At 42.7% G+C, this 24,916-nt stretch overlaps 1 protein-coding gene across 9 annotated transcripts in view; it reads right to left on the reverse strand.

Annotated features, from left to right (window-relative positions):
* Positions 1 to 7,220: 7,220 nt before the first annotated feature.
* LOC138210904 (nuclear factor 1 B-type-like) overlaps positions 7,221 to 24,916 on the reverse strand; it is a 72,491-nt gene continuing 54,795 nt past the window's right edge. For 7 of the 9 annotated variants that reach the window (XM_069170288.1, XM_069170285.1, XM_069170281.1 and 4 more), the window contains 4 exons: positions 23,012 to 23,150; positions 22,320 to 22,402; positions 17,797 to 17,885; positions 7,221 to 13,773 (listed from right to left, as the gene is read on the reverse strand). In XM_069170288.1, coding sequence (XP_069026389.1) covers positions 13,641 to 13,773; positions 17,797 to 17,885; positions 22,320 to 22,402; positions 23,012 to 23,150 — 444 coding nt within the window. In that variant the 3' untranslated portion in view covers positions 7,221 to 13,640. The remainder of the gene's footprint in view (positions 13,774 to 17,796; positions 17,886 to 22,319; positions 22,403 to 23,011; positions 23,151 to 24,916) is intronic. The other 2 variants (XM_069170286.1, XM_069170287.1) reach the window with 1 other exon arrangement.

The following is a 24,916-nucleotide window of genomic DNA, read 5'->3' on the forward strand; positions in this document are numbered from 1 at the left end:
ATATGGGAAGAGTCACATTAAAGGGGAACACCGCTCATTTTAAGAATTCAGAAATGCGGTCACCTCGAAATAAAATCCGTGAAACATTGTGGTCTCAAGATGTGATTATTTGGTCTGTAGAGGAGTCGTTTTGCTGTGCATACCGACTGTCAAACAATGTTTATTGTTTTTCTGTCGTTCCATGTCCTGCCATTGTTCATTCATTGCATATTAAATGTTACACATACTTTTAAATGCAAGAGGACGGGGCATTTTCATAACATCAACCTAAACAGAGCAACCATCTCTCACTAATCAAACGGCCGATTCCTCACATATCTATAAACTATTCAGAGAAATAGTTACTTCAACGCACAAACATTGTTCAAATCATTATTCTAACCGAAGCCACCATCTTTCTCTAACTCTAACCAAGTGTCTTTTGTGTCTGAAACTAACCAAAGGCGCCAATTTATGAAATGGAACAAATGACCTTTAAGGTCGTATGGGTTGGAGGACTAATTGGGAATTCATATTAACAGGATAGATGTTACAAATAAAAGCAATCAACTTAAGAGGCCACACGTGTGCACATGATCAAGAAAACAACAAGCACAAACCTGAAATAAACAGGACATGAGTCCAAATAAAAAACATCTTATTCATTGAATGCTAATATAAATGTCCTAGTTTGTATAAATATCAGCCAGAGGAATGTTGTTCTTCTCCTCTCATGCATTTCTTTTTCATGCATTTGGGATGTGATCAAATGCAGCGTGATATGGAAATCGTTTGCTCTCCTTCGGAGAGGTCAAAGGTCAGACTCATGTCCTGCGTGACCAGCAGCTTGTAGCAGAAGCTGGCGAAGATGCAGTGTGTTGTTCAAGGACACCTTAGCCGTGTGAATGCTTGGTGACAACGCAAGGGCATTGTGGACGGTTGCCATACTCACAATGACTACATTTAGCCCCCAAAAAAACAACAAAACGAGTGTTTTTCTTGCTGAACCAGGTCTGGATCCGCCATCATCATGTGCGAATGTCTATGGTGCTGAACCAACAGAAACAGCAACAAGGCTCCAGCATACATTTACTTTCACGCCAGGCTACGTTATTGTGCAGGAGAGAACATGTGCCTTTTCCCCCTCCCATCATTTGTGTGAACCGTCTTAAAATTTCTAACATACTTGTGTACACATATTGTACGTGTTCAAGGAAATAGAAACATACAGCTACTTGAAAGAAAAAAAAAAGACTTTGTTGGTCTATATTTGTTAACCCACTCGGCTTGGTGATGATTTTGTGTGCTGAATTGATGGGAAACCACAGGGAGCTGCAGGCGGGCTGAGACACTGACCACAGGCACCCCGATCCAGACTCAGTGACAGACCTTGTGGTGACATCTGCTTTTACTCAGGGAGAGCACTTCAGCACTTAATAAAGCATGTAATCACACTGTTGTAACTTGGGAGCAGACAAAGCAACGCAGGCGAAGTGAACGCTTCATATACTGACTTCTCCTTGTTTAGGAAATGTCTGGTTCTGTTTATCTGATTCTTCAGTTTATCGGCAATTTTACATTAAGACCCAAATGAAGACAAACTGCTTCTTAAAGCCTTTATGATTGATTACAGCTCTTTACTCCACGAGCAAGAAAGCCATTTACCAAAACATACGACTGGAAAGGTGTTGGTCTCTTTTCCTACGTACACCTGCATGCAATTTACTACATGCAAGTGCACGGGAAAAAGGAAGGAGTTTTTAGTGCCAATGTCATTTAGGAGGGGGGAAGCTGCACATTGCAACCAACAAAAAGGGGATCTTATTGGCAAAAAGTTCCTTTTTGTTCCCACCTAACATGGCATGCTGATGAGGCAGACAGACCACATTGCTGAAATCTTTAGCAATCAAAAGATAGAAAAAGGGATTTGTCTGCACAGACATATTTTTAAAGCTGCACCAGCATTGCAGTGCGCAGGCAGGCTAAAGTGAAATTCAGTTTGAGTGTGTTCTCTGCATCTCCTCTCATATTTCAGCTAAACTGCCTCCTCGCCAGGGCCAAGGAATGCATCAAGCGCCATAAATCAGGGGCTTGATAGGAACTTGGCGGCCAGACAGCGGTGCAGAGAGCCTGTGTTATGTAGCTACAGTACAGTGAAGATGTTTTAAGGTGAACATTACCATCCTGGAGGAAGAGAAAAACGAGGGGGAGGATACTTTGATTCAGGGGAGTTTTGTCCAAATGACAGAGCAATGAAAGCCCTTCTCACCTCCTTCAGCCCTTCGCATTCCTGCACTTGTGAATCACTATGATCACCAGGAGGAATATAGGCCTGAAACCCCAGTCTGGCGCGGCTTTTAATTTCATCTGCAGCCTGGACTCGGGGAAACAGGTCTTTTATTATGAAAGGGGAGCGCAGGTGGGTTCGCTCGAGCTGCGTCTTATTTTTCTTTCTTGTCGTGGCGAGAAAGAGGGAAAGAGTTCATGTCGGGGAGGCAGCCGGCACTGTGTGTGCCAGGTTTGTTTGTCACATCTCCGCCTGTCTGCGCCTTATGCAAATGGGCAGGGGGCTGGGAGGAGACGGCTCCATGGGAAACTGCTGGTGCTAATCCAGCATGTTGAACAGGGGAGGAGAGCAGTACTTTTCAATAAAGCACCCCCCCCCACCCCTCTGTCAAGTCATACACACACACACACACACACACAAACACACACATGTACACACACATGAACAGCGTGTTCTCACTCTGTGTGTGCTTTCGAACAAACATCACAGGGAAAAAACACAAAGACACACAAGTTCTCTCCCTCTCTCTCTCTCTCTCTCTCTCTCACACACACACACACACACACACACACACACACACACACACACACTGAACACCTGTTTCTTTTTCTGCGCATCCAAACAGACATGCTTTAATATGTGAACAAATCCCACGATCTTAAGACCCACTCTCAATCCACTGGGTGTAATACCAGGGTGCTTTCAACGTGATAACAACAAGCCTCAGTGTGATCGGCCTGTACTACCACCGAAGGACAGACTAATAACACGCTCCAGCCACAGTCCATGACTTAGACTATGAAATTTATGCAAATTTGTGTGGGAATACACAGAGCTGAGAGTACTATTTAGGACCAGTGCACTTTTAGACAGACCTCTTTTATTCCCCCAGCTCTCTTCAACTACATTTCTGCAAACAAATGCGGGCTGTCGTCTGAGATTTTGAAAGTCCCTCAACGAAGGCTAAAGTTCTTCGGCAGAAGAGACGGCCGTTCGTGAAATTCCTTAGCCTTTTAGAAATCCCAAAATTAAAACCGTTAAATAAAGCGGTCAGCGTTGCAAATATGTGAGCGAGTAGCTTGCTGCTTGCTTACTGGGAGGCCAGAAGGTCACAGTAACTGCGACCTCTTGTGGACGCGTCATCAGGGGGACGGAGACGTATAACGAGGACGGCATGGTGGGTTACATGTGCGAGTTAATGTATGTGACATTTTTAAGTTAGATAACGTTAAAAAAATTTTTACATGATGTAACGTTTCTCACGCAACGTCAGTTAACGTTAGTTATGTACATACATGTACTTTACTTTTACTTTGACTCGTCACAGTAAAGATGGCTTTGTTCTGTTCCCCTACGTGTAAAGCAGGAAATCATTAGTACACCTGTGCTTTTGCAACTGTGGCCGCGTGTGCTGCGAAAGAGCTCGACTGTAACTCGAACCATCATCTTTTCCTAAACCTAACCGGGTCGGCTTGGCGCCCGAAACCAACCAAAATCTGACCCACGTCGCAAAGTTACCGTGACGACAAAGCACCCGTCACCGTCCAACAGTTAAGACATGTCGTCTGATGATGGCCTCCTGCGTCTACTGGTAGGTTTAGTAGGGGCCCTGCCGGCTCACATATGTTGGGCGCGGATGTATGGCGGGAACCGCGTAATAACAACGATTAGCGGTCAACCAGTCCATCACAAAACCAGAAATTTGGTGGTTGGCATTAACACAACTGAATTTACATGATTCTTAATACAATACCACGGCCAAAAAAAAAAAAAAAAAAAAAAATTAAATGGAAAGAATTTATCTTCTAAATAAAGTCTTCTAAAAAAAATAAAAATAAAATAAAACTTCACTCCAGCAACAAGAAAGGAGAAGAAGCCTTCATCTAATATAATAGACATCGCTGTTACTTTCAACAAAACACTATTGTGCAAAACAAGTTCAAAGAATAGACCAGTTTGTGGCGGAAAAGCATTTACTCCTGCAGCGGCCAGCTGTCTCCAATAAAACAAAAAAAAAAATTAAAGAATGTGAATAATAAGCAGCGTAGGTACAATAACCAACAATACAGAAAACAGTGGCGTATAGTCTGCATGTATATTAACACCGAGCACTAGTGCCCTAGCTCCGTGGGAGTTCTTGCCTTGTTGGCTGCGGGTGTCTCGCGCCCAACTAACATTATGACGTCAGCATAAAACAAGCCGTCTTCAGCCTCTGTGAACGTTGTCAATGCAGCATTGTCTTAATATAAGCGGCTGTCACAGTTCACAAACTTCGACAAGCAACATTTCCAGATATGGACATTGTGAAGACATGCACGTAAATGTAAAGTTAAAAAAAAAACAAAAAAAAACCCAGAATCTCTCACTTTGAATTCTGCGTCCACATCCGGGTGTCCGTCTTTGAGCTTTGAGATAATAATTCCCCTCTTTCTTTCTTGCTTTCTTTCTTTCTTTCTTTCTTTCCTCCCCGTCACACCGTCTTCATTATGACTTTTGGTCGTTTATATCTTGTCCCTTATCTTCGACTCAAACACTTAAATGTTTCCATACAGGCCTCGTGCCTTCTTTCTACCATCACCTACCTACCTACCTTTCACCGCAGCCGCACGTGCCGCTCCGCAATGCAAGTGACTACGTCATCGAGCGACATCGCGTTTTTTTTCAGAAGGTGTGCACAGGTTATGGTGTACTGGCATTACTGTGATTATTAAATAAAAGAAAAAAGGTTTCACATTTTGGGAAATGAATGTATTGTTGATAGTTAAACAACAAGACTGATATATATATATATATTTTTTTTTTTTTTAATGTAATAAGTGGTATGCTCCACCTATCTGGAACAAGGTCCCAGACAGCTGCGGGTGTGCTGCGACGTCTCAGATCCTTTAAACCAAGACTTTGGTTTCAGATAGATATGAAAGTGCATCAGTCACAAGTATAGTTCCCAAAAATGATTCATTTAAGTGAAGTACTCATTACTGAAGCCTCTTCCCTTGTGTGTTCATTTTCAAAGACAGAAATATGAGGGATTATAATTTAGGCTATTTCATATTAGACACTGTTTTGTGTTCTTTTTGTATTAAAATCATTAGCTCTACATTGCCTGCCCCCCCAAAAAAAATATAAATCTCTACAAATTCTGCCTTAATTACCTCCTGCTAGATAAAGTGCTTTGCACTCATACTTTGATGCCAGAAGATGACATCATCAGATTAATTAATTACCTGATTCCAACAGCACACAAGATGAATATTATATTCCTCCCATAAAACTTGGGGGATGTGACAGAGTTCTTTGTGCTGGCATTGGCTGGTGTCCAAGAGTCCAGTCCAGCCCCGGCACTCACAGGTCTGTGTGAGAGTACTCGCTGTGCTTCCCCCGCCCCCTTCCATCCTCTCTTTGGTACACAGTCAGACTCACACCGGAGAACCACAAGGCGCCATTACCTCTCCTGGATCCATACGGGCAGAAAGAGACACACACAAAAAAAATGGACAAGCACAAAGGCAATCAACAAATCTTCTTTGCTTGAGCCCTGCGAAACATAATAGTACCAAATCATCATCTATTTAGCTTCGTCAAATCACTGACAGCAGGCCTTGATAAAAGAGAGTGGAAAATATGTACGGTACAAGACGCTGCCAAGACCCTCACCGACAAGAGCCCCCTATTGAAGCCAGATGTTGCCTCGACTGGCCAATTTTGATAAATGGCATAATGATTACCATTATAGATCGGGTAATTTTATATCAGTGTGCCACATTGTTGGTCCTCTTTAATGATAGTCAAATGAACTCTGGTTTGTCTTTGCCTGAAGCCAGGTGGGCTTTTCTGGTGTTGGTGTGCAACATGCAACGCTTCAACGACCACTCCGAGGGCGCCCCTGCTGCAGACGGGGGCACCTGGACTCGTGGGCACCACTGACGGCTCCTGTTGTTGTCGTCAAGTGTCCAGCTGAGCTCTGAGCCCATCACACAGGTCCCTAATGAGACTTAATTGGCGCTTTAGCCTGACTTTTGCCTCCCTCCATGTCCTCAATCCCATTAGAAAGCCTTACTCAATCAGAGCTCCGTGTACTTGACACAGTGACCCAGATGGATGTTACCTTGCCTGACCCTCCGAGGTCCCAGCAGACAGACTCTGCTGCGGTCCAAACACTGTAGTCCGGCTCCCATTCCTCAAGGATTGGGGTATTACAATAGATTAGCTGGAGTAATACCACGATGGAGCACGGGTATGTGGGGTCATGGGATCAGTCCGGGACATGAAAACTAATGTTTGCTTTCAGGGGAAACTGTCACAGACGCACTTCTGAGAATCAATGGAATCCAATTACTTTAATACTTTAAGTCTAATAGCCGTCTTTTCTCTGATCTGACACTGTCCTTATTCCACCCCTGCAGGAAGTACTTGTTGCCCTCGTTCAGTCCGGTCCTGTAGAGCCTTCCCTGAGTGACGCGAGGCCCGAACCTTACAGTTGTGTTACAGACACTTATTAAAAATATATCATGTTATCGTGTTATTGCCTGATACGAGATCGTATGTCGGGCTTAACGTCAAATCAATTACACAGTGGCTGCGTCGCATGTGGTGTGTGGACATTTCTGCCAAACAGCCTCCAAAAATGGTGCAGCATTTAGATAAATCATCTTAATGATATAAGTTTTTCACATTTGTAACTTTTTTTTTTTTACAATTATAAGCAAATCGGAGAAAATGGTCACAGAACTTCTATGTATCTTATCTAACATACAAATTGTAGCTGCAACAGTTCAATGTGTTTTGTATTTCCTGTCTTAAATACAGAAATCAGTCAGATGTGGCACTTCACCTGTTCATCAGTTTACTAACACGCAGACTAAAGCTGATGTAACTGATACTTTCATATTTATATCCCAAATTGCCATCATTTAAAATCCAATGAAATAAAAATAAACAGGAGACAGAGCCATAATACTGAAGTCATTTTTGTAGCATAGCTCATTTTATTGTTTAAACAGTTTTGCATAGGAAATATATCCACTTCCAGTAATTGACTGCAGTAAAAACAGCTGCTAGCAGTATAGGCTGGATATAACAGTAACAATCACAAAAAGTTGAGCCTTTATTTACACTGATTTTAATCTTGTGGCAATTTTAGCCCCTGCACCAAATGTAACCAGCTTGAAGGCATCGCCTACTGCTCGGCGTTTCTAAAAAAAAAGAAAAAAAAAAGAAAAAGAAATCAATAACAAAAGAAGGGATATCAAGGCCTTCGCTATACAGTTCACAATGGACACCTGTGGCTCCTAAACTGTAAATGAAAAGATTAAAATAACAAAACCAAAAAAAAAAAAAAGTTCCAAAAGTCCTCTAAAACGTACATTCAGATACATACAGAGACCTTTGCACACACTTGCAGTGTAACTACGATCACTACTGGAGACTGTTTACATATTGTTTTGTTGGTGTTGTTGTTGTTGTTCACTTTATATGTTTATATATATATATCATTCCACCATGATTTCCTTAAAATAAGAGTGAAATGTGTGCGCAGAGGGAAGTAAAAGTGCCACAAGACCCAAATTAAAAGAAAGAAATCAGCCCCGCAGAGAGAGAGAGAAAAAAAAAAAGGTGACTAAATCTTCAGAAAAAAAGACATTATTTCATCCTTTGACTGCACTCTAATGTAGCACTGACCCTCCCCTTCACCCCCACAAGAAAAGAAATAATAGAAAAAGAAGAAGAATGAACATTTCCTATCAAATTTTGAACAAGTTTGATGTGGGCATTGTGTCGCAAAAATGAATAAATCACCCCAAAAAAAAAAAAAAAAAAAAAAAAAAAAAAAGAAGAAGAAGCTCCAAAAACATCAAAGAGCATATTTCCCGATGAGTTTGTCACATTCTGTTCTTGCGTGGATGCTGTGGGTATTTTTTTTTTTTTTTTTTTTTTTTTTTCTTCTCGTCACATAGGAAAGTTAAGTCTATTACATTTTACAATTATATACAACAGACACTTGGACAGCTCGAACAGGCACTGCATTGCTATCTTTTTGTCTCCTTTTGGTGAATGTTACATCCTGTAATAAAAATGCTGGTTTTCATGTTTCGTAACAACCTGATGCCGAGTGACTAGCAGCTAGCCAAAGTATGGAAGGTGTGTATTGCTCATGTAGGATGAAAATGAAGTTTTCACGTTTCCTTTTAAGTCTGCGTGTACAGTACACGCCCTCTCAGTCCCTCCAGAATGCATGACATTCGGTTCAAAATGGGAAAAAAGAAAAAAAAAAAAGAGGAAAAAAAACCAAATCACACATATTGCATGAGTGCCACAGGTCCTCCGTTGCATAAAGTTGCGCTGTTTCTCTGTGATCGCAGTGATCAGTGTGATAATACTTTCTAAAAGAAGGTCTAAAATCTGCCTTGAACGCAGCTCTCGAAGCTGCGCAGCACTGATTCCAATTTCATAAAGTTTCAAGCGCTTTCCGACGGGGCTGCATTCGCACCCCGCGTAGCGATAGAAATACGTAACCACGCCCAAAAACCAGGACCTCAGCTGGAAGGTACAGTACCCCACTCTGAGGCACCTGAAGTCTGACGTCACGTTGGTTTGTAGTGTGTTTTGGAGGGTTGTGCAAAAATGAGCGACCTTTCCGCTGATCTTTTAAGAGATTCTTTTTAGAGCATCGTCTGCTTTTTGAAGCACGTAGACGGGGCTCCGCGTTGGCCGAGCCGAATCAGATGTACGGCGAGATGCAGCGCCGAGCCCGTCTTGCAACCATTCTGAGAAGGAACAAACAGAAAAAAAAAAAAAAAAAAAAGTATCTGACAGATTCATGGAGGACGTTTGTCACTGCAGATTTTTACCCTGCTTCTCACTTTAGGTCAGGTGCAATCTGGGGCCTTTTCTACTGGTTTAAGTGACGCCACTTCCCAGCTGCTACGAGAAACACACTCACACCACCGTCTTGTTGGACAAGAATTCACACCCATTTCCAAAAAAAAAAGAATTGAAAATGATCACATCACACTCGCTATGGCCACACTAATGAAAGAACAACAATTTCAAATACTCATGAAGTGTTTCCCAAATGGAAATATCTATGCACTAACCAAGTTCAGAAATAATAGTAATATTAATAATTAAAAAAAAAAGCCTTCATTGTTGTTGTTTTTTATATTTATGGATCTGTATAGAATAACCTCCCCCCCCTCCCCTCCCCTTTTTTTTATTCTTTACATACAGGAATACAACACCTGATGAAAACACATTCGATTCTACTAATCAGGGAAACCTGGAGAGTTGTAACTCAAATCCAGCCTCTGAAACAAATAAACAAAATCCAAATTGAATATTTCTTTCATTTTTTTTTTTTTTTTTTCCTTTTCTTTTTTTTTTTTTCCTAAAATGGAATTGACTTATTTTCCACCAGAAATGAAGATTTACAAATACGGGCTTCGAAGAAGAACTCCCCAGAAAGTTTACAGTGTACAAACACCTGTCCTACGGCAGGCTTCTTTTTTTTTTGTTTTCTTTCTTTTTTTTTTTGTTTTCTCAATAGAAAGACCCTCATCTTGTCTCGCTGTGTAGTGTCAGAGGCACTCGATCACACACACCCAGCTCACAAACTCACGCACACGGGCGCGCATGCACACTCAAGCTGCCAAAGCAGAGTTCAACACGCACGGACTACTGTATCGACGCGACCGGGATATTTACCTTTATATACAGTCTCCTATTCAAATAAACACCAAACAGCACAGTGACCCTGACACATTTTGATCTCGCACACACATCCACGCACAAACACACTTGGGGACAATGCACTTCAGTGGGGTCTCCAATGGCCAAAAGGCTGCAAAGCACCTATAGTTTTCTATTCCTTTTAAAAGAAGAAGAAAAAAAAAAAAAGAAGAAAAACAACAACAAAAAAGACAGAACAGTGCACATAGAACGGGGTGACTTTTTCCATTTTTTTTTTTTCTTCTGCGTAAGAAATCTGGGTGAAGACGGAGAGATTGAGCTTGACTTGAGGATTCTTTTTTTTTATAATGATGATTTCTGCTCCGAGCCGTCTGCTGGCGCTCGGAGATCCCTCGGTTGTACCGACCCTCCCGAATTCTTTCGCGATCGTGGGGAAAGAGTGCAAAAGGTGTCGCAGCAGCATCAGCGGCGCCGCCCTCTCCGTGGAGGAAAGTTTTATTTCTTACATTACAAATGGTAAGATAATGATTGATATAAATAATGCCCTGTAATACGCCTGAGAGATTTAGTCTGAGACGAAGTTCTGAACACTGTACGGGGGTGGGGGGGTGTGGGGGGAGAGAAGATGATTGCCTACGTGCTATTTAAGTGCTCTATTTTTCTTCTACAGGTTTTCTATTTTAGCTTCTACTGGGCCGTTGGACGTGAAGTCAGAAAACATCGTTCTTCTGTGGTCCAATATTTACTTCTACGGGGCTCTGCTGGGGAAGTATCTCAGGAATTGACATATGTGCATATCGTATATACATTTATACAAATCTACTACTTATAAAATACTTTCTAAAGGCTTGCTTGAGCCTGTCTGCAACTGATTTCGACAGGTCTCACGAGCATTAGTCGGTGTGTGATTGTTGCGCAGGTCACAGGCCACTTCGCTGATGTGTTTAAGGCATCTACTTGGGATTTGCATTCTGCGACATCCAGAATAGTGTACGATTCAATAAAGGCGTGCAGCTGGAGGGCCTGTCCCTCAGCTGCAGCTCGAAAGGGACCAAAGACGGGACGGGATTCTACGCAAAATGATTTCTTAAAAAAAATGATTGTCATACTCAAGTCAAGCCGTCTCTCCTGTGGAAAAATGAGCTCCTTCAAGGTCACACGCTAGCACCCCAGGTGGAAAGTTGAAAGGACGAGTCACAGTAGACCAATCGGTGACTTTGCAGCCGTAGAAAGACCAAGGGGTGCGTCTTCTAGAAAAAAAAAAAATACCAGCCCTCCCCCTAAAACTCCCGAATTCATAATACACTGGAACATGTCTCACCGTCATTCGGTAGGCCTGTATGCTAGAGAAAGAGGAAAAAAGAAAAAAAAAAAGAAAGAAAAAGAAAAACGACCTTGTCTTACACTGCATAGAAAGCAGTCCCCACTTTGGTCAATAAAAAAAGGAAAACACCCACAACAACAACAACATCATCAACAACAACAACGACAAACAACGATATCAACAAAATAAATGCATTACAATATTGTCTATCTCCAAACTAGCCTCTAATAATTGACGCATCTATAAGCACTACCTACATAGGCAAAACTTGGTATTGCATAATTTTCATAATTCTGAATTCCACCCTCCGCAATAGTAACTGGAAGATGAACAAAAATGAGCATTGAGAAATAAAGAAAACAAAAGATGACAGGTTACTAGAAAAACCACCAAAACATACTGGGAAAAAAAAAAAAAAAAAAAAAAAAAAAGAGAAAAGAAACGCTGGTTGATTACAAACTTTAAAACGGCAACTATACACAGCCTTGATATGCAATGTAACTGTGAGATATAGTACATGAAGTTAAAAATCAACAATTTCATTCAGAGTACAAAACAAGTCTTATCATAAAAATGTTAATTTTTTTTTTTTTTCTATAATGATAAATGCAGCAAAAACAAGTGTAGTGATGTCTCTATATTAAAAGGCAAGGCACGTAATGTGGACTATATGTCATCGTGCAAATTAAGAGTATTGGAGAGATTTTCCTTGTATAAATACGTCTGGACTGGAGAGGCGATGGCTGCGAACATGCCGTGCACAATTTTCTGGATTTCAGGGATTTGCCACCACCTGGATTCATAATTTCTACCTCTTCCACTTTAGAGTGAACCTTGCACAAACTGTAGCTTTACACATAAGTCGAAGCTACATTTGCATGAATAATAAATTTTCCATTAATTAACACTTGGTATTCCATATTTTTTTTTTCGTTTTGTAAACATAAGCTTTAGAAGCTGATGGCCAAATGCATATGCTCTTGATCTTATCGTGAACATTTCAAAAATAAAAATGCCTCTTCTGCACACTACGTGTGTCTCGTTTCTTTACTTAGGTTTTTTTTTTTTTTTTTTTTTTTACCCCAAAAATAAATTAAAAACAAAAATCTCCCCACAATAATAGGAAGGGCTCAAAATAAGTGCTGGTTTTTGCTCAGCGCTGCACAAGCTTAATGCTTGCCTTCGACTGCCTTTCACGCTCGGTGTTTTTTCTCATGCGAGGAGACAGATATGTGACTGAAATCAAATTCAAATGTTTTCTTAAACATTTTACCCATAAAACATTTCATATTTATCCCCCTTCCTTTAGAGTCTTAGGGCTGACAGACTGAGAGCTTCCCTTCAAAAATTCAATTGCACTTGCCTCTGTCGCAATTTTCTTATTCTCCATCTTGATCATATACCTTTTGTAAAGGAGTTTCAAATTCTTTTTACGAGGGGTCCAATCTCAAGCCGAGCATTTAGTGTTTTTCGAAAACTGCATCAAGAGTTCTCAACTCTTACCATAAGTGTTAAAATTAATTATTGAAGTAAGTAGCAGTAAAGAATAAAAACCAAGTCAACACATTTTCTGAACAAAGAGCAGTATCACAGTCAACTGAAATCAAACGGAAGAAGAAACACTCTGAATTCACAAGTTTTTGTTCCTATGGTGTACACAGTGAATCGTTTGATGCGGGGAAAAAAAAAAAATGCGAAAAAGCCTCTTTTCAAGAGGTCTTGATTCGGAGAGCTTTGAGTCTCTGATCCATCCACCAGGCAGAGGTTGTCAGTATGCAGACCCCCTCACTCGTGTGTTGTGTGTGTGTGTGTGTGTGTGTGTGTGTGTGTGTGTGTGTGTGTATAAATCTAGATTTCACATCTTCCTCCAACATGGAAAAATAGTAGGAATTGCCGCTAAGAGACTAGAGTGTCATGCAATAAAACATTAAGGCATCTATACATCACAGTATTTGAATGGATTGAAAAGTTCTGCAAACGCAACGACTGACTGGTGGGTGGCGGGTGTGTGGACCGGCGAGGACACAGCAGACCTGAAGCTTCTTCTTCTTCTTCTTCTTTTTTTTTTTTCCTCTGAACCAACCCTCGTCTTCACTTCAGGGTCAGTGTCCATCATCAGGAGGGACGGGTGACGGGAGGGGACGTTGGAGGGGGAAGGGGGGTGAAGATAGGGGCCTGGGGAGGGAGAAGGGGGGTAGAGGGGGGGGGGGGGGGCGTGGTTATGCAGCAACCTGCTGCTTTGCTGGTTTTCATCCATGGCTGCGGACACCTGTGGCGCTTAGCTCGGCACCACCACCAACACCGCCACCCGCCCCTTGAGGAGGGAGGGGGAGGAGGGGAGGGGGTCATCCGGCCTCTGGGTGTTCAGTTCCCTGTCTCAGCGGGGACCAGGGGCTCACCAATGATGTTTATGCTGTAGTTCTGGTGGACATTTGTTGGCAGAATCGGAGTCCCGTTCGACACTTGGAATGGAACTAAGCTCGCCCAGGTACCAGGACTGTGGACAGAGAAAAGAAAAACACAGAAAGAGGCAGAGAGATTAATCACTCGTCATCGACGTCTCTGTGCAGCATGCAGTCAAAATCTGATTCTGTCTGTTCCTTCTCCTGAACGCTGCTTCACTAGTGACCAGAATACTTGCTTTGCTGTCGGCCATAAAAGTTGAAGGTTTTATTTTGGTTTTGCTCAAACGGAGATAGGTCATCAACAACAACAACAAAAAAGGAGAAATAAACATTGAACAGTAGTTTTGTTACTCTAATCTGAGGGGATTCCACTTGATTCCCACTGAGGGACATCATGTGAGAGCGCATGTGACGCAGGCCCTCTTCTCTGCATTGAAGGCAGTATAGCAAAAGCGTGTGATTGGTGGTGTTGGTGGCGGGGCGGGGGTGGGGGTGGGGGGGGGCGGGGGGTTGGGGTGGTTGCGGGTAAAATGTGTGGGGGTGCCTATACAAAGCTGTCCCATCCCTATTCATCTCACGCTAATGGCAAAACAACACAGTGATTGTTCCTGGGGAGCAACGGTGCTAACTGAAAACGCAAGCGGGAACAAACAGCATGTTGTTCCCGAGGGGTGCTGCGCTATGTAGATGTCAGATAATTAGCCCCTCCCTCCCCCTTCCTTCCCCACAGGCCCCCAGTGTGCACTCATCTAACACCCTCCCACCTCTCACGTCAACCCCCAGTAACTGTGAGGATACCTGTGTCGCACATTTTGCTATCACCAATAAACGAACTGTCTGGTTCACCAATGAGAAACTCTGCTTTGTTGCAGCAGCTAAAAACCTGATCGATGAAAACGAGCGGGGAAAGAAGGATGACTGTGAAAGTGGGGGAAATACAGAAAGAAGAAAAAAAAAAAAAAACTAGTGGAAAAGAAAGAAAAAAAAACCTTGAAGGAGAAAGGGGGAAGATGGATGGGAGGAAGGAAAGTTGTTTTCAAGGGAAACAAAACACAGATAAGCCTGAAGTGTGACGCTGCAGAGTTGAAACACAGACTTGATTCTTTGTGAAGCTCCACTATTAAGACAACAGTGTCTGCGTGCATAAAAGCAACTCATCAACCAGTCTGCATTTTATACAAATCACTCGTCACTGCTCTTTTACTTAAAACAATGCAAGTGCAAATTCAATTCACCTCGTGGCCTAAAAGAGCCAGACTCTTTGATAAAGAATGAAAGACAGAAAAACAGCCAAGACGAGATGTATTCAAAATAAAAGCACATCTCTCCAGTTTTAGTTTGCTTTTCAGTGTGCAAAGTGTTAAAAAAAAAAAAATAAGACTTCAAGTCTAATCCTCTCTCGCAGCCCCCCCCCCCCCCCCCCCCCTCCCAACCCGTCCTCATGCTATCCTCTCTCTCCTGCTATCTTCCCTCCCTCCTTCTCTCTTTCACCCTGCCAAAAATCATCGGACAGGAAACGGGGGATTAAGTTTTTCCTACCTTGCTGAACAAAGAGCGCACAGAGCGGCCAAGGGCTGCAGCTTTCTCTTTGCTTTCTTTCTCTCTTTCCTTCCTCCCTCCCTTCTTCCATCTCTCCCTGGTTCTCTTTCCTTATGAAACTCCTCAGGTAATGGCTTACATTAAGGGGACCACACAGCTACAAAAGGGCACTTGCGGGCTTTTTTTGTTGTTGTTTTGTTTTGTTTTTTTTTGGTTGCGGATCGGTTTTAATCTCATTAAAATCGACGGCTGTCAGTCCGTATCTGCTTTGTATAACCTAATGCTGCACTGAGCAGGATTTTTTTTATGTAAAGAATACTTCTATACTTCTGTATTACGCCAAATCACAAAGTGTGTGTTCGTGTAAGTGTGTGTGTGTGTGTGTGTGTGTGTGTGTGGAGGGGAATCAATTGAGGCTTGCAGATTTACTTTATTAGTCCAACCAAACTTAGAGGATGATGCAACCTGTACAAAAAATGAGGGGGCTCCAACCAGAGCAAGCCAGAACCACCAACATCGGATATGGTGCCGACAGTATCTTTAATGTAATTTTGTAATAAAAAATAAAAAAAATCACATCAAAAATGTGTTGAAAAGATTTTTTTTGAAGGACATCTGCGTATAATTTGTCGAGCAGCTTCCTTTCGCTGGAGTGTTGACCTGCCAAGACTTCAAAAATTCCCGAGCACACTTCTATTCCTTTATATTTTGCCTCCATACAAATTGCTGCTTTATGCGTGCGCCCTCAAGAACCTGACCTCCATCGCCATATTTCCTTAGGTAACCTTCAAGATGGCCTCGCTCTGCCCTGTCCAGCTCCCAAACCTCACTAATTCTACTCCCTGCAAGCACAGCCCGGGCGTACAGCGTGCTTCGTTTAAGGATTAGCTCCCTAAATTAGATTATCTAATGGCATCTTAATGGATTGCTGACCCATTTCCTGCACAATGGCAACATGCAAGTCTGGCAGCTTTTTAATTTGGGGCTAGTACTGAAGAGGCACAGTGGAGCGCTCCATTTACAGAGCGAGCAAGATAAAAGAGAAGTCCGACTGATTCCATCTATACGTTGACCAGTTTGGCGCAAATAATCCATCAAAGAGGAAAAAAAAAAATATATAATTGATTTACCGTCCCATCTTTTTTTTTTAACAAAATAAACTAAATTCAGTTGGGGATCTATTTTATCTGTACTCATTACCGTACAGTCACACGGAGGGGAAGAGGAGGAGTGAGCCGGAGTGCGAGTGGAAAAAGAGACCTCGAGCTGCTGCAGGGGACATTTTTTCTCTGCTACCTCTGCTGGCTTATTAGGAGGCCTGTTGAAGGGGCTGCTGCTGTGTGCATTTGTGTTTGCAGAAACGTCTGCAACTTCAGCGAGCGCAGAATGACCTGTGCGCGCGCACACACACACGCAAACACACACACACGCACACACACACACACACACACACACACACACACACACACACACGCACAGATAGACGCTCCATATACAGGGAAAAGGGGAAAGAGGAGACGTAACAGGAAAAGGCTTAGCTCAGCTTGCTCGCTCTACCATGGTGAAACGGTTCAGGTTGTTCCCTCAGAGAGGCAGGGAGATACAGTGTGGGAGCGGGGGGGGGGGGGGGGGGGGGGGGAAGAGGGAGGGGTACTGTGTGAAACTTATAAGTTAGAGAGAGTAAAGCATGACTCGAGCATAAAGTCAAACAAAGCTCAGCTTGTCTAAATGTGGAGAGTCAATTATCCTCACATGGCTTTAAAATCTGACCTGAAATTACTTCTTTTATTCTTCACGATTTGACTTCATTTCTTCTAATTGGTTTCATCAAAGTTTAATTACATTTGGTCTATACTGGGTGTGAATTCAAGAGGGAAACTAGCTTTGTGTTATTTGTCATCTTGTGGTGAATAGCAATGATAAAGTGTAATGACAAATTTGACTGAAATGTATTAATATGAATATTTATTGCTTTCACCCGATTTGACAGGAAACATTAAGCTCCTCCTCTTTTAGTTCCTTTCACTGCGTATATATATAAAAAGGGCAAACATTTCTTCAGGATAAAACAGTTTGAAAGTTCTGTAACAGGATAAAAAAAACAAAAACAAAAAAACTAAAAACACAGCTCATTCAAATTCAAGTGCAAAAAAAAACGGTTACATATCCAATAGTTTGCCAGGAGATGTGGAAAACAATTACAGCGAGAAAAAAAAAACAAGAGATAAAGGAACAGCAAGGAGGGAAAAGAATAGCATGAGAGAGACAAAAGGAAATGTGTGTTTTATCAAAGAAATGCACCACCCCATCTCCAAAATCAGAAAGGTTAACACGTGTGACAGACTGTATGAACAACAGCCACCAAATTATTACATTTCTGTGGGAATTTAGATGTGAAATAAACACATTTCTGGAATGTGAGGAGAAGACAATTAATATAATCATACATTAGATGTGTGTGTGTGTGTGTGTGTGTGTGTGTGTGTGTGTGTGTGTGTGTGTGTGTGTGTGTGTGTGTGTGTGTACATGTGGTGTAAGAGAGACAGAAAGAAGGCATGAAAGAATGAAAAGGTTACCTTTGCCAAGTAATCCCCAAAGTGTCGTCAGTGGCACTGGGGCCATAATGCCTGCCGTTTTGAGTCACGCTCCAGTCACACTTCCTCAGCTGTCAATTGAAACCTAGCAGTCAGATCACTGGGCCAAGACAACTTCCACTTCAGATTTACACTACAACTCAACACTGTATACACACATGCATGCAGAAGAGTCTAAGGCAGGAGCAGCAGGAATTTAAAAAAAAAAAAAAAAAAAAAAAAAGACTCAAAAAGGAGCCTTAACGGTAACTGATAAGATGAAAATCTCAGTGTTTTCATTACTTGTTGGGGCAAATAACAATCAAATCAAAAGCTATGGATAAAACAGACATAAACAAAAAAAAGCATGCAATCACAGTTAGTGGTAACAGCTAACCTGGAAGCAAAAAAAAACAACAAACAAAAAAACAACAAAACGCAGTTAGTTAGTTAGAAAATGTGAGTGGCATCATATAGATAGTTCATCTGTGAGCAGTCAATGCTACTTTTTTCTTTTTTTACCTGGTGTACCAATTAAGCCATGCAATCCACTGGATGCATGCAGCCTGTCGATAATCATCGCTTCCCCGTAAGTGCACTCTCACATTCAGGACGCAGTGCGCACGCCCTCAAGCATGCGGACGTTTTTTCATTAGCTAACTGTTTTTATTGATTAGGGGTCACAATTACAATGAAGTTAAACAGCGCACACACACACACACACACACACACACACACACGCACGCGCGCGCGCGCGCGCGCGCACACACACTCAAATACACACACTAACCCCTTTTTAAGACATGCCAACCTTACATACAGATTACAAATTACTGCAACAAAAAAGCCACACACAAACTGTGTCTCCTTTGCATGCATTATGCGAGCGCACGTGTCGGCAATCCAGCTGAGAGCTATCTCTGCCAATACCAACCTAACCTTGCCCTGTGGTCAACACATTCATTTAGTAATGCATCGGGATAAAACTGCACCGTTAGCACTCTCTGTGCAGTGGCAGACGTTTTTGCAGAGGCTCTTAAGAGGGATTTAATCAGATATACGCATACGCTGAATATTCAAAGCCATTTGCAGCGGTCAAGAAATGTGTTCTTTTTTTTCTTTTTTTTTCTCTCTTCCCGCCAGCACCTGGATGAACACGCCAGGGGAGGACGACGGTTTCCTACCTTCGGCCTGACTTAAATTCAAGGATGTGTGTTTGTTACGTGCCTTCGTTCTCCCCCCCCCCAGAAACAAATGTAAAGTAGCGGCGAGAAACAACCGGCAAAGAGAATTAATCTCAAAGCTTCACAATGATGTAATAACCTTCATTTGCTTTCAATTTAATACGTCAGTTTCATTTGATCACTCCTGTTGAAGAGTCGCTTAATTAAACTCAATAGGAAACAATGCAAACTTGTTCCATTCAGCGTGGGGCTTTTTTTTTTGTCTTTATCGAAGGTTGGGAGACTAAACCCCCACGCTGTTCCCGCACTCTGCCGCCTGACAATAGCTGGGAGAGAATATGCGGGTTGAGCCAGACGCTCGGTGCCACCGCTCCTCGAGGGGCTCGCCATCTGTCCGCTGGCATCGAACACATCAGAGCAGCACAAGGCAGCGGGGAGAAAGGGGACGGAGCCGGGGAACGTTAGCAAACAGATGCGGGCAGATTGTGGATTAGGATCCTTCCTTAGATAATACCAAATGACATCTGATCACGGATCTTTCCCTGCGGAATGCTAGATGGTGGCATTCCCTCGAGGGGTTAACCAAGGCGAGAGATGAATGGAGGGTTTTCACACATTCACTGCCTGGGATTCGTAGAGCAGGTGTGGGAGCGTGTGGTGGTGTTGTTTTGTTGCGTTTTTCATTTTTGAAGCCTGCCGTGTGTGTGTGTGTGTGTGTGTGTGTGTGTGTGTGTGTGTGTGTGTGTGTGTGTGTGTGTGTGTCCAGAGTTTATTTTAATAGTTGCCACATTTTCAAATAGGCATCCCGTGAGAAGTAGGTTGTTTTAAACTTACCCACCAAATTATCACGTTACAATTTATTTCACAGTCAGGAAATATTATATTATAAATGTATCATTCATGCCTCGGCGTTAACGCCGCACTACATTTTGGACAAGGATCAGGAGATCTGTGCGCGCGCCATCGTGTTAAAATTACTTCGGTTTCCCAAAAGTCCTCATGACTTTTCTGCTTTTCACTTTAATCTAAAAAAAAAAATAAAAAAATAAAATAAAGTAAAGATATTTCTGAAAGCGGCAGAGTGCAGTCATGACCTCTAACAATCCTACAGACAAAGAAGAGTGCACCTCCGCGGTCCGGCCCCAATGCAGACCACGTTAAACCACCATGACACATACGTGTGTGTGTGTGTGTGTGTGTGTGTGTGTGTGTGTGTGTGTGCCGCGTTTCCCTCTCCTACCGAGCCCTAGCAACGAACGGCTGCGGCTGAACAGCTCAAAGTGTTAGCGAAGCCTCGCGGACCCCACACAATAAACACATCATTGCCAGATGAGGACAATGACGGAGTAGTCGGTGAAAGTGTTTAGTCCTGAGGGACTTGGCTCGGTCCCCTCTCCGCGCTCCGCGAGGCCATATCCCGGACCATTAAATCATACCACAGAAAACAGAAACAACTGGGACAAGACGAAGCGCGATGAATCAACGTGGGGACTGTTTAGAGTTCCTAAAGCCGTCAAGAACATTTATTTGTCGGCGTACAGCAGGTAATAACCCTGTGGAAGGGTGTCGTTGTTGCGCCAAACACAGCTTTCATTCTTCTTTCACATTTTAATCCACCTTCTTTTTGACCCAACGCTTTCCAAGCTGAGGATACCTCGGCTGATTTTGCAAGGCCTAAAATAATTTAGCTTTTGTCTTTTTCTTTTTTTTTTCCCCAGTGCAAAAAGGATCACAAAAGGATGTTTTGCCATAAATAACTTTTGGATAATAACGGTTATTAAATAATGAATTTTACAATATTACTTTAATTCTATTACTCTGCTGTGTTTCTTCGGAGGATGTTTATATATCTGGCTGATTTACACTTCAAAAATCTGGAGCGAAAAGGCCTTGTAGCCTCCGGGAGCAAAGTTTTGGACAGAAGTCAGCGGCTCATGCAGCTCCACTCAGACTGCTGCTGTCTTGTGTAGTCACTTTGTGCCCCGCTGAAAGAAGTAGCAGGGCTACTAGAAAATGTGGAAGACAAACTGTGTGACATCAGCCAAGTGAATCCTCCCTCTCATCCTCCCGAGTGGAATAAAAGCATCCCACGACTGCTGACAAACATCCCCCAGCTTCTTTTTTTTTTTTTTCTCCTTTTGCCTACTCTGATTTTAGGAAATTTGGGGAGAAAGAAAAGGCAGAGAAAAAGAAAGACAGAAAGCGGAGCGAGGAAACAGAGGCCAGCTTTGTCATTTTTTTTTTTTTTTTTTTTTTTTTACCAAACATTTAAAAAAAAAAAAAAAAAAAAAAAAAAAAGTGAGCTGAGGAGAAACCCAGCGATCATTATGTAGCTGCGTGCAGATGCATTCAATTAGTTGTGGTTGGAAAAGCCTTGGCCTCAGACCAGCGCTTTCAATAAGACGGGGTGGGGGAGAGCGCTCTCTCGTCCGACAACAGCCGCAACACTCCTAACCTCAGACACGCACAAACACACCCACGCACACGGACACACACGGGGTTTCCACATCTGTCCGAGAACATCCTAAAACCACTGCTGGGGCAACGGTGCGACGCTACGTATTCGGCTTGAATGCGGTAAATAAGGTGATTACACGAGGTGTGTGTGTGTGTGTGTGTGTGTGTGTGTGTGTGTGTGTGTGTGTGTGCGTGAGAGCTTCTAATGTAATGTGTGAAGGAAATAGAATTGAGCACTTTACACTCATAAAAGCACCCGTGTGTCCGATCCATCTTGGAGTAGTGACCGCACAATGACAATGACAGTGACCCTTCACCTTCATTTATTTCTTCAAAGTGAACTCGGGAAGTAGATTCTTTTTTTTTTCTACTGCAGACTGCGGAGTTTCAAAATCACACACACTGCCTTTAAGTTATATCTCACCGAGTGTGTTTTTCTCAATGATTTGGCTTTATAAATGTATATATATTTTACTGAAATTAAGCAAAAAGATTAACAAAAAAATAATATACAGGCACATTAAACCCTATTTTCTTTTTCTAAATGACATTAAACTTGAAATTAAAATACCATGATGTTAGAATTTAAAGAAAATAAGATTTAATCATCAGGAGGCCTTGCTAATATTAGCCACGTTAAGCCTCTAATTTTGTAATATTTAGCTAAGTTTTTACACCAAGTGCAACCGCAGCATCATGGGTCCTCTGATCCTCTGAAGCGCTGCGATCTAACAACTGTTTAATGGTTCCTACGAGTTAAACTCAAGAGTGCGAGTGGATTTTGCAGAGGGCGGGGATTTCATAACTGATGTGCAGGGAGACAGAGGAACAGAAAAAGGATAAGATGAGCAGGTGAGCCGAGTGCTGCGAAGGGGGAGACCTCACCTGTTGCTGGTGGAGGAAGGTGGGATCTCTCGGGCTCAGGCCAACAAAACGATTAGCCGTCGGGGTGCCAGGGGCTGAGTAGCCTGGGTAACACGCCGCCACAAAAAAAACACAGAAACACATGCTTGCATTACAATTAGCCCTTCAGGAATGTACACATAACTTGGTGCTGCAAGAGGCTCTTAAACTTAATAACATATTGCAACTGCACCATGAATTTTAAGTTATTAACTATCACTATAAACAACAGAACTACAGTAAAAAAGGGCCCGTGGAGTCTCAAGGTTCAATTTTGGGCCCACTTCAATTCTTCATTTTATCAACTAGCATGACATTAATTTTCACAAATCTTCTTTTCGCCGACTTCTGGTGGTTTAACTTCTCATCTCATGACCGCATTCAACGACACCAGCAGAGATTCAAACAGACGTGAATTAGACTGGTTTTAAATCAAGACTTTCAGCCCGGTGTTCAAGTTAGTCTTCAAGTATTATTCTTGTCGTAAGAATAATCAGACCGTTGTCATTTGAGCGCATTTTAAATGAGACACAATCAAATTTACAAGGCAAACTATATATTTACAATTCAAAATGATTGTGGGTTTTAAGCTGCAGCTGTTTGATGTAGAACTGCTGGATGATTGGTGTGCAGTAGGTGATGGGTGGTGTGCGTCAGTAGGCACTGGAGCTCACCTTCTGTTGATGTGGTGATGGGCTTGGTGTCGGGCATGGAGAGCGAGACGGGTCGCACAGCGCCGTGGTGTGGGGAGGGAGCCAAGACTGGGGTGAAGTGGCCTGGGACCTTTCCAACCACCTGACCACTGCTGTTAGGCTGCAGGTGGGGTACAAACAACCAGGAAACACAATTAAGCATTTTTTTTTTTATTTTTTTTTTAAAGAAGAATATATTCGTTTTAAATTTAAGGGATGTTCACGGCAAACGTTTGCCGAGTGGTTTGTTCGATGCGAGCAACGCTGGAGCAGCACACAAAAAAAAAGACTCACTTCTCTATTACATCAAATACTGTATGGTGTGCTGTGCTGGAGGCAGTAACAACCAGTGTGAGACCTGCATTTCATTATCCGTCTCTCTTTCCCCACATTTCCTGTCTGTCTACGCTGCACTACCTGAGTTAAGGTTAAAAAATAAAAATGCCCCCCAAAAAAAATCAATAAAAAAAAAAAAAGATCTACATTCATTTTTGTCTTCCACCAAAACCTGAAACCTTCTGAGAGGACGGACTGTGTCCAGTGACTTATGTTTACAAGCTCTTGTTCGCTTGTAAATGTGCAGTTAGCCAGATCTCAATAAATCAAGACAAGCATGCAACAAACTCTCGCTAAACAAGCTGAACATCCAGTCACAGCGTCATGTCCCTCCTTTTTGGGGGGGGACGCAACTGCTCTGTTTGCGCTGACAAACTTAAGAGTTACCAACAAAAGGTGTCTGGACCGCTCACTCTTACACTTAATGCTCCGGCTGAAGAAAAGGTTTTAGTGCTTTCAGCCGCTGTCCAGTCACAGTTATTACTAAAACTCTGGGGGGCACGAGCAACAATAGATCCTCAGTCATTGACAATGGATTTCCTACATGATTCCAAACAATGATTTTAATGGCGCTCATAAATGGAATTTAGGAGGACCCGGGCGTGAAAAGACAGAGCGGGAGCTGTGGAGTGACCTGTTACAATGGTGTGAATGTGCCGGTATAGAGAGCGAGGACCGAGAGACTATATATATGGAGAAGGAAATAAAGGAAGCTAGTGGGAGCTACTCTTTCAGGCGGCTGGAGACTGTCTGGGGCGTTCATTTCAGGGCCGCCCCGAGTTCAAAACTCAAACAGGCCTTTTTGGAAAAGAATTGTGTCCACAGGGTTCCCTGCGATGTGAATAGAATGTTTAATTAGAGTGTAATATAATCTGCGTTAAAGCAAGCATAAAAACATTCTGGCACTCGTCCATGGGATTATAAGCGCTGTGTTATTTGCTGAGCCCCCCCCCCCCTCCACCCCCAACTGGTCTTCTAGCGCTCTACTCTTCCCTACCGGACCCCACCTCGCTAGAGCCGCCCCCCCTCCCTCTCCTTTCTCCAGCACCCCAGCAGAGGGCCAGTTAATTCTGCACAAGAACTGGGCCCCGGCAACGGCAAATATTTACAACCTTTATCATTCCCTGCGGTTTTTCTCTAGAGTAACACCCCCCCTCCTCCCCCCGCCTCCCCTTCTAACCCGCTCCCTGCTCTGGAGATGGAGCCGTCTACGAGGCCTTTGTTTACAGTGAGAACAGCGGGGATATAAAACTCACATAAATATCACACGGCTCTCTCATCTATAGAGACGCCTGCTCGCTCTCTCTCCAACACACTGGCCACAGTACCCTGAATGTATAAAAGCCTCTAAGCTACTTGATTTACTGCGATGTCTTCATACAGTTTTGTATGTCACGTGTGACTGCAATTGCGATAGCTTGGTTGACTTTTTTATGGAGTCATGCGGTTGTTTTTTTTTTAGTTTTTTTTTTAAAGTACAAATACAAGGCTGGGAATGTACTGTGACCTTTGCCATGAGCGTTATATCAAGCAGAAAATATACGCTTCGTC

Source organism: Embiotoca jacksoni, unplaced genomic scaffold (assembly GCF_022577435.1).
Source record: "Embiotoca jacksoni isolate LCO1_2020_lvr unplaced genomic scaffold, fEmbJac1.0.p SCAF_49, whole genome shotgun sequence".
NCBI lineage: Eukaryota > Metazoa > Chordata > Actinopteri > Embiotocidae > Embiotoca > Embiotoca jacksoni.